This window comes from Cottoperca gobio, chromosome 6, assembly GCF_900634415.1.
Source record: "Cottoperca gobio chromosome 6, fCotGob3.1, whole genome shotgun sequence".
Lineage (NCBI taxonomy): Eukaryota > Metazoa > Chordata > Actinopteri > Perciformes > Bovichtidae > Cottoperca > Cottoperca gobio.
The window spans coordinates 13,483,625-13,493,994 of record NC_041360.1 but is presented as its reverse complement, the minus strand read 5'-3'; the positions used below and the strand labels follow the sequence as shown (position 1 = coordinate 13,493,994).

General features: G+C 37.7%; 1 protein-coding gene across 2 annotated transcripts; it reads left to right on the top strand.

Annotated features, from left to right (window-relative positions):
• The first annotated feature begins 1,371 nt into the window (after positions 1-1,371).
• On the top strand, positions 1,372-7,620 carry prpf18 (PRP18 pre-mRNA processing factor 18 homolog (yeast)). Of its 2 annotated transcripts, XM_029434786.1 has the most exons (11): positions 1,372-1,509; positions 2,507-2,584; positions 2,829-2,855; positions 4,197-4,298; positions 4,379-4,492; positions 5,188-5,334; positions 5,536-5,604; positions 5,887-6,027; positions 6,135-6,206; positions 6,299-6,454; positions 6,976-7,620. In XM_029434786.1, exons 1-11 carry the CDS (start codon positions 1,444-1,446, stop codon positions 7,054-7,056), a joined length of 1,053 nt encoding a protein of 350 aa, XP_029290646.1. In that variant the 5' UTR covers positions 1,372-1,443; the 3' UTR covers positions 7,057-7,620. The 2 variants fall into 2 exon arrangements, with proteins under 2 accessions (XP_029290646.1, XP_029290647.1); XM_029434787.1 differs by lacking the exon at positions 2,829-2,855.
• Positions 7,621-10,370: the final 2,750 nt, after the last annotated feature.

Here is a 10,370-nt window from a genome sequence, read left to right as displayed (position 1 = left end):
TTGTATGATCTATTCCCGCTGCCAACAAGGATGCTGGGTCTTCCCTTTCGCCATGTAAATAAATTAATTACTTTAATATTAAAATTTCGTCACATATCCCTTTGCGCCACCTGATGGTATGTTTTCATCCAAAAGGTCGAGTCAGACATTTGCCACTGTGGTGTCCAAACAATGGACTGGCATTTGAACAAAAGCAGTAATAACGCCAAACTGCAAAGATAAACTTTTTTTCTGGATTCTCGAAGTATTAAGCATAATGTTATTAGTGTCCTTATTGTTGTTTAAGCATTTCTATATAACACATAAAAATCATTAATTAAATGAGAAAATGACCACCTCTAATGTTTGACTGGAGTGAGCAGCAGATGACTGAAAGTCTTCGGTGAGTAAGTTGTTTAATTAATTTTTCATGTATTAGAGATGATACCAGACAGGACTCTTTCTTTGGGCATGTAGTGGATATCTATATCTATCTAAAGTTTATGTTGTTCATCAAAGGATGAATTTTCCCTCCCTCCAATCATGACCTGTCTTCAGGCAATGGTATAAATTCTGAGTCACTGTCAGAAAATATGAGGCACTTATGACAAGTACAGGCCAGTTAAATTGGTGTCACTTGCTCCATAATTTCCTCAATTCTTCATTCTCAACCCAAAACGATTTTAAAAAAGGTCTAATCCTTTTCAATCTCAGTTCTTGGTAGAAGAGACTGATCCTCACAGACTATTTTGTGCTATGTTGTACCAGTTTGCAAATAGCCAATTTGTACAGTGAAAGAAGTGAAGCACCACCTGCTTGCAATTTGATTGTCCTTTATATTTTAAAAATATTGCACCAAAATATGTGGCTTATATATATGGCATGGTCAGATCCGATCAACTTAAAAATGCTCAGAGTATACAGGTATTCAAAAAGTGCTTTGCAAAAACTGTATCTGAATAGGGCATTCCAATAAAGCCATATTGATTTCAATACAACTATGCCCTTTATTCTTTTATTGTTCATGTCGAAATGAAGTGACCAAGAGACTATCTAATAAACATTTGCTTTTCAGTAACCTGTAGTTGTATAACCCCTTTACATATAATTGAAAACCTGTCTGGTAGCGTACATAGTATTTAATTATATTACATTAACTATACATAGCTAAGAACAACACATAGAGCAGTATCGTTGTTGTTTTATAATGCCCAAATGGGATTGCTTGGTCTTGAAATAATAAGCTTCGATTTTGTTGTCGATAGCCTACGAAACTCTCTAAGAAGACTAAAGACTTAAATGGTCAGTGAACCGAAGTACATTTATTTTTTACATTTTGTTTTGAAACGAAGTACATCTCTGAGGACTCTTATATTGAAATTCAGTGGTCGCTTTTAAGGTTAACTTCCGGGTAAAGCGTCTCGGTGTTGTCGTTGTTGCAAAAGTTCTACTTGTGTTGAGAAAATGGATATACTGAAAGCTGAGATTGCAAGGAAAAGAAAAATAATCGAAGACAAAAATCTTGTTGATGTGAGTAGCTGAAAAAGTTGCTTGTTATTGTTAGCTTGGTAATTTAGCCCTGTTGCTCAAATGTTTACCAGCGCTAATTTAGCTAGCGCTAGCTAACTCAGTTCAGTCAACGCTGCCTTTCCAGAATCACCTATGTTTTTACACTTATTGATACAGTAGCCACATGAACTCTACGAACAGTACAAGATATAGCTAACGTTAATGTTAAACTTAGTAAGAAGACTGATAGTAACCATTGGTTGGTGAAAGTAACTTAAACGAAAATAGCTAACGTTAGCAAGAACGTAACGTAGCGTTAACCTTAGATGCATGAATGTGTAGGCTGATTCTAATACTGAGTTTAATACTCTGCTTAAACTTAAGCCATATTGATCATAACTGTTTATTTAACGCTAATATTAAATTAATGTAAGCTGTGCTTGCTCTCTGCTGAAGCTAACCCATTCAGTAAACTAGGCTACTAATAATGTATTCATAAAGTATTGAAAAGATTGACAACCTCATGTGACGGCATGTTTCATTGTTCTGTAATAAAGATACAATATCAAAGTTTAGGAAACATCAGTATATAATACCGTGTCATTCTTTTTTGGGACTGTCACCTGTAACATTAATACATAGCATATGTATATATGACACCTCTAACTCGTGTCCACATTCAGTAATGCTTTGTTGAAAATAATTCGGTTTTATTATTTAAAACTACTAGATACTTATATGCAGTACAGTATGCTTAGACATTCAGTCCAACACAGAGGAACAAAATAATTGTTTTGTTGGGTAAATCACTAGCTATTTTGCATTAAAGATAAACACATCCTAGTAATCATAATCATAGTAAATGAGAAGGAAACGATTAGCATATGTCATCTTTGTTGTGAGAGTATTACTATTTAATTCCACTCTAGGCTTCGCCAACAGTAGGGCTGTTTTCATTGTGTTTTATATCGAGTTTGTTTAGAAATGTTAAACAAGTTAATTATCTTTCTGCTTTCAGGACTCCAAGAAATTCTTCAAAAGGGCTGATCTTGCACGCATGGAACAAGAAGATTATTTCATAAGAAGCGGATATAAGGTTGATTTCAAGATCACTCTTTTTTTTTACTCTATCACATACACACACAAACACACACACACATATACACACATATGCCTTTCTTCAGTTCAGTTTTATCTCATGTTTAGTATGACACTCCTAATACTGTAATTAATCGTTTTGCCATGAAACAAAATAAGGTCAGGCTTTGATGCTCAGGTATACATTGGTGTTTGTGTTTGCTGTTTCTCCCCCAACCTGCCTCTGCTGCTTGCATCTGTAGGTTCAGAGAGAGACTCCTGAAAGCCAGGTATGGGATTGCACAGTGAAAGTAGCTGACAGGATGCATGATAAAAGGATAAAACACACTGTGTCCCAAAGGCTTCTGCTTCCTTGGCACCCTTTCTGAAAGTTCTCTCTCTAAAGCCAGTGATAATAAAAGCAGAAATAACGTGGTGGAGATATCTTTATTTAACAGTGTGGGTTGTTAGAAATAACCCCATGAGGTGTTCAGACAACTCAACTCAATCAGTAAACGTATACTAATTTGATATTCTATTGAAATAGAAAATGTAACCAGCTCTCCTCTGTTTATTATGCGTGATACATTTTTAATTAAATCTTTCTTTGATGTCATAGTACTAACAAGCACTTTCATAGTCTAGCCAATTACAGAAAAGCATTTGAAAATATGAATTTATTCAAACCGGCATTCAAGGAATTTGCTGAACCACCTCATGCTTCCAGTACACCACCATTGTCGATATTTATGCTTTTAACTATTTATTTTTATATGCAGCAACCACTATCACAAGTAAACTGAATACTGGACCAGTTATGTGTTACAAATTGTTACCAAACTCGGCAACAATCACTTGTCAGAAAGCAAGTGAACCAGCAAAGGAATCCACAAAGCCAAAGTGGGACACAGACATGGTGTGGATTTCAGCATGGGATACTGAACTGAAATAAAAGATAATTCTGTTACCAAGCTGCACTTCTGATTTTGCTAATAATATGTGACTGCAGCTTTTATAGTGTGACCAACTATAAGTTTACCCTGGTTATGTGTCACTAGTGTGCATTGCCTTGTAACAGTTGCTCTTTGGAAAACAGCATTTCTGTTTCACTTAAAATATCAAACGTATTAGGCTATGCTCTTTGCACACATGCAGTGTACTGTGTTTATATGAGCAAGGACCATTGTTTGTTTGGAAGGCTTTTTGTAATCGGTTTCTGTTTGTTCTTTTAGATTGTGCTTCATATTCCACAATCTAAGAGTGCTTGGATGCATGTGCCTATGAAAGCATGATCTGGTAGCATACTTAGTTTCCTTTAAAAAAACTTTTTTTTAAATGAGATTAATGTAATATTCAAAATGCTTGCTTTTATTGGTACGTGATTGGATGACTCGTCTTTATAGAAGAGCTGCAGGTAAGATAGGGATGTGAATGTGTGCAATCAAATGCATCATAGTGACACATCCTTTTCATTCCTGAGGTCTCATCTGAAGACATGGCCAAAACTTTTCACATATCCCAGTTATATTTATTTAATTTGCATTGGCCCATAAAGAGCAATCTTTTGATATTATCCAATTCTAGATATTCAATAATAAATATATTTATGTTCCCTCCATGTTGTCCGTAAGATTAATAAGAAAGAAGAAGATGAACCATCCACTTCAGCTAATCCAGTGTTAGAACTGGAACTCACCGAAGAGAAGCTGCCAATGACACTGTCACGACAGGAAGTGAGTCGGTATAAAATATTAACACTTCCCTCCAAAGTAATTTTTCTTTCCATGTTAATACGGTCTCTGTGTTGGTATAGGCAGTTCGACGGCTTAGAGAGCGAGGGGAACCAATCCGACTGTTTGCAGAGTCTGATTATGATGCCTTCCAGAGACTCAGGAAGATTGAGATTCTGACCCCAGAAGTAAACAAGGTAGGACTGAGTGTGATGACACATCATCCAGTAAAGATTTCCTGATTCAACTCCATCCTATCTTGGAAACAAAAATCTCTGTGACCTCTACATTGTACATTTACATCCAACTACCATTTTGATGTCAGGTCTTCAAAATACACATGTATCATAACCATCATTATGAGCTGTTTCCGGACTCAGATGTCATTGTGTTGCTTTTAACAAAGCTCCAGACATGTTCTGTGAATCTGAATTATAACGTTCTTGAGTGAATAAAGGTGGAATTGATTTGGTTGTGTTTACGTCATGCTATTAATAGTGTGATTGTCCTAATCGTGGCAATAGACAACTTTCGAACTCCCTCTCAATCTCCTCTTGCAAAGCGTGCAGGCACTCACTTCCTCATTATTCAAATATAACTACGATTTTGGAAAAGAGTTGGCAACAGTGCATTTTGTTTTCCATGGCTTCGTGCTGTAACTCGATCCTTCATTATCCCGGGAGATTGTACACGGTGGCAGACAGAATTGCATTTTGAAATCGAGGCATATAGCGAAAAAAGCCAAGCTAAAGATGTTGTCAGTATTCTGTAGCCACAAGTAGTGCAATCAACATTAATTTAATAATGATAAATTAAAGCAAAACAACTTGTCTATTGGCACTTTAAGCACAGTGCGCTAGTTGACACTGTTTAACACTGCCTCTGTGTGTAGGGCTTGAGGAATGATCTGAAAGCAGCCATGGACAAGATCGACCTGCAATACCTGAATGAGATTGTTGGAGGAACCGAGCCAGGAGAAGTGGACACACAGCACGACCTGAAAGTGCATGAAGAAAACACCACTATAGAAGAATTGGAGGTACATTGCATAGATATCATTGAGTAGTTAACAGTGTCAATTGTTTCCCATGTTGGGGGCAATTTGGTAATAACTGTTTACTATTTTTGTTGGCAAAGAGTTGCCACATTTTTATCAGTTACACATTTTTTATAAATATATGTTCTTTAGTAAGTCGAGGCTCTGATTCAGTTTGTGTCTGATACTGAAACTCTCCTTCAGGCTCTTCGTAGTTCCCTGGGCACAGGAGATGATAATGGAGACCAGGATGTTATCGACAAGTTTTTGAAGGTAATGCAAGAAAGTCATGCTCTACCTTTAATCTAGAGGGAGCTGTTGTATAAAAACTGTGTCTGCTGTTCATATTGTTGTTGTTCATTCATTTACAGTGTTGCTTTGCATTATTGTTAAATAGATGAAGAGATATTACAAGTTATTTTGATGATGGGATGTTTTTGTGATGTGTTTTAACGCTACCATTCAAGAACAAATATCCTAATCTGTCTGCTGTCTCTCACCATTTCAATTCTTGGTAATATCTTGTAAATAACCACATTTCCTGTTGTATTCTAGTTTCTTCTTGGTGTTTGGGCCAAAGATCTGAACAGCCGAGAAGACCACGTGAAGCGAAGTGTTCAGGGCAAGCTGGCCAGTGCAACTCACTCGCAGACAGAGTCTTACCTCAAACCTCTCTTCAGGAAGCTCAGGAAGAAGGTAACATCTGTGGAGAGAGTAAAACAAGCTGCAATGATGTTGTTGGTTAAGTGTGGATTAATCCTTTTCATTTCTAATGGTTATAATTTCTCTAATATCTCTTTCAGAGTTTACCAGCTGACATCAAAGAGTCAATCACAGACATCATTAAATTCATGTTGGAGAGAGAATATGTCAAGGTGTGTTGTTATCTGTATAACAGTGTGTTTGACCTTGTCAGCCTCTTTTATTCATTTACAAACGTATCAACTTTATTCAACGTTTTGTCCAGGCCAATGATTCCTACCTGCAGATGGCCATTGGTAATGCTCCCTGGCCTATCGGTGTGACCATGGTGGGTATCCACGCTCGTACTGGGCGAGAAAAGATCTTCTCCAAGCATGTGGCACACGTTCTCAACGATGAGACGCAGAGAAAATACATCCAGGTGAGACCCTGAAATGATCCCTTACAGATACTTTTGAAGTCTCTATTATGTTGGGAATTGTTTCTAGCCCAGTGACCCTTGAGATCAAATATAAGCTAATATTTATTGCAAGATCGTCACTCTGAAAGTGTAGGAATCAATCATTTTCATCTTTGTTGTATCCTCTAGCTAAAACCCATGTCTGGTTGGAATTCATGTGCCAACCTTTCACAGTTAAACGATATGACATTTAGGATTATGTTACAGTAGAAATTAGATGAATATTTAAGTAGAAGTGCATTACTTTTTAGACATTACGTTCCTGTGCTTTCTGTGGAAGTGTTCTATTAGTAAAGTATATCAGTATAAACAACACACATCATGACATGTACTCATTAACAAAATGTTAATGCGTCTAAAAAAAGCTAAATATGCTGCCAGGCATTTAGAGCAATTAATTCACCTGGTGGGATATAGTTAACCCATGTTTTTACATTTATTTAACAACTTAATTGTCTTGTTTTTTATTTTTCCTTCTACAGGGACTAAAGAGGCTAATGACTATCTGCCAGAAACATTTCACGACTGTTCCTTCAAAGTGTGTGGAGTACAACGCTCTTTAACTTGTAACTTCAGCTTAATGTAGGCCAAGTCTGTCAGGTCAGTTATATCACAATCCAAAGTGGGAGTTTTTCACAGCAGCTCAATTATGGGTTCTAGCATGACTGAATCTTGTATATTAAGGGCCTTAGAGTACAGCTAATTTATAAATGAAAATATCTCGGACTTAGGTGGAGAACACCCAACATCCCTCGAGTCTTATTAGACTTGTCCCGGTGAACTACTGGGAAAACTGACGCACCTGTCATGCCATTAATACTTCAGTCCTACTTGAGAACATGTTTGTTTATGGATGCTCTGAGGAGTCCAAACCATTGTTGCAGAAAATGTAAAGCAGTAAAAATGTTAAACTTTATTTGCTACTCTTCAGTTAATATTTGCTTTTACAAGTTTTTCAAGGAAGATCCAGTAATGTAAGTTTTATTACGCCTGTGATTCTTAACTCTTTATTGACATGCAGATTCAGTTATATGTGCATGTTTGAGTTTTCAGCAGATAATTAATTTGATCCGTTTGTCTCTGTACTATCTTAGTAAGAAAATAAAGTGTTGTTTTGCTACACCAGTCATCTTTTCTGCAGCTAGACTCCTGAATGGGATTATTTTTAGTTGTTTACCATAGTTGTTTTTGGTCATTAGAAAATGTGTCTTCAGGGAAATAGTTTCTAATAAAGCACTCTGTAAATGTGCCATGACATGTTCCAGTAATGTTTTGCATTGCCCCTCTGTGGTTTAAGGATTCATTAAGAATATACTAGTCAGATTAAAATAGGCAATTAAAGAATCGGTGTGCTCTTCTGGATGGCAATCCAAAGAAACACAAAAACCTAGATTTGCAACAACTGATTGCTGATGGAAACCGTCCAGTAGTGTGCTAAGATGGTAGCATCCAGCGTCACACACTGACCTTATTACAGTAACCATGGTGATCTGATCTGTTCCTTGTGGTCATAGTGTGTGCTCGGCTGCCTGAACCCACGTCACCACAGTTCCAGTCTGTCAGCTCTGAACGCTTCACTACTTGAGACTCAGCTGGAGTTGGACAGATTGACAGTTGGCAGTGCAAATACTGTACACATGCACATACGGTGCAGAAACGTTTGAATGCACAAGTTAAAAGTAACCAGATTGGTCATTACATTTGTCCACCCATGCAGTCATTTATCTGCCTGTCCTTGAGATAAACTAAGATAAATATTTTGGCTTTCGTCCAGTCAAATGGGTTGTGTCAGTGTCAGTTGTGACGTTTGCTTAGCCAAGGCCTTAAAATGATGGCCCAGTGGAAAGTATTTGCAGTTCATTGTAAATTAACAAGGAAGCTCTGTGTGTTATCATAACTGGGTGTTTGTGTGACTTCTGTTACGTCCCAGAGCAGCGCTCTGCCATCAGAAAGGAAACACTTAATTTTAGGTGGACATCCCAGAGATTACAATTAGTTTAATTCAATGTCTAAACATATAAAACCAATTACAAGAGTACTTTGAGATCATTACAATTTTGGTGAAAGAAATCAATTGTGATACTTAGGCAGATGTCAGACTGATCACTCCAAAACACATGTCTGGCTTAGAACAAGCTTTGTAAGGGGGGGGGGGGGTATGCATCCCATTCTCTTGGCACGTACCCTGTATGTGAATATGCTGATTTAATAAGGCCTGAACTCCCTTACAACAATGAGGGCCTAACTAGTTTTAGCTCCCTAATGATCTCAGATCTATGCATGGCCCCATTACCGACGGTAAGATGTGGGAAAATTAATAAAAATCTACTCGCTGCTCTCCTTTTGTTCAGGTGTCAGAGCAGGACATGTGAGGGATCCAGTCAATGTCATTATCCCATTCAAATCTCCAGGATTCGTGGAAGGATTATCTTCATAGCCCCTCTTTAACTGCATATATTAGCATGCCAATGTGGAAATCAAAGCAGAAGGGCTACTTAATTGTTTTCTAGTTTGTTATTTCGTGATGCATCATGTGAGATACTCTCCAACTAATCTCAATTCAGGTTAAAAAATAAATAAATCTATGTAGGATTGTTATTTAGTCCCATTATAAATGTTTAATGAATTCAGTATGTTCTCAGAACCACGTGCTTTTAATTTGTCTTTAACAAGCCATCCTTTCAACTACTTCTGCATTGAAATCATTGGCGCACTGTTATGGTATATTTCAGCACATTATTTTGTTTCCAGGTAACCACTCTCCATTCATTTCCAGGGAAATGCCTTGTCTGTGGTTGCCTGCCAGCTTGCAGGTCTAAACTGTAGTTAGAGCTTAATTTATTTTCATCTGGACTGGCTGGACAGTGTGATCGTTGCCCGGCACCTGCAGAGGTGGAGACCAATCACACCAATATGCCTCACGTTCCCTCTGGATCCTCGCCGATTTAAATGGATTTATAGATAGTCTCACTTTCCTGTCATAGTCATTGACGCAGATCAGATATGAACCTCCCTGTCAGTCTCCTGTGAAGGCTTTGGCTAATGTCAGGAGTCACTTTGGGTAAATTGATGTCATTACCACCTTCAAAGTGCTCATTTTGTTAGCGGGGCTCAAATGAGCTTAAAAGTCACATTATTTAATATGTGCTGCATTGGGGTCATTCATTCATTGGGTGACAGCGGAGAGGAGAAAACTGATGGGGAATTTCGATGACAGAATATGCTGAATGCTGTTCTTTGATAACACATTCATTTATCCAGGTTCATGATTTGTTATTTCCTTGAGAGGGGTATCAAGATTCAAGGTATAATTGATTGTCATTCTTCCCATTTACAATATGCAGCATCCAGGGGAAGAAAATGCTGTTTCTTAAGTGCTTCAGTTTACACAATATAAGAACAAAAAGAAAAGTCAAAGATGGTAAAGTGCAATAAATGGAAAGCATTCATGTATAAAATGTACATAGCAAATTAAGGGTGAATGGAACCCATGCCACATAGGAGAGGTCTGGACAGATCACTTGTCCATTACAGGAAAAAAATGGCTTCTTTCAGTCTGGCATTGCAATCCATTTTTGGGCCATAAATGGTCAAAATTGAAACCACACACAACATTAGATGGAGATTACAGCACTTGTCTTCCCACTCCTAAGGGAGTATTTTTGTTGGAAAATAGGAGTAAATATCTCTTTTAATGTGAGTGTGTGAGTGTGTGAGAGTATGAGAGAGAGAGAGAGAGAGAGAGAGAGAGAGAGAGAGAGAGAGAGAGAGAGAGAGAGAGAGAGAGAGAGAGAGAGAGAGAGAGAGAGAGAGAGAGAGAGAGAGAGAGAGAGAGAGAGAGAGAGAGAGACCAGAGTCCAGAGTCCAGCGTGCTCAA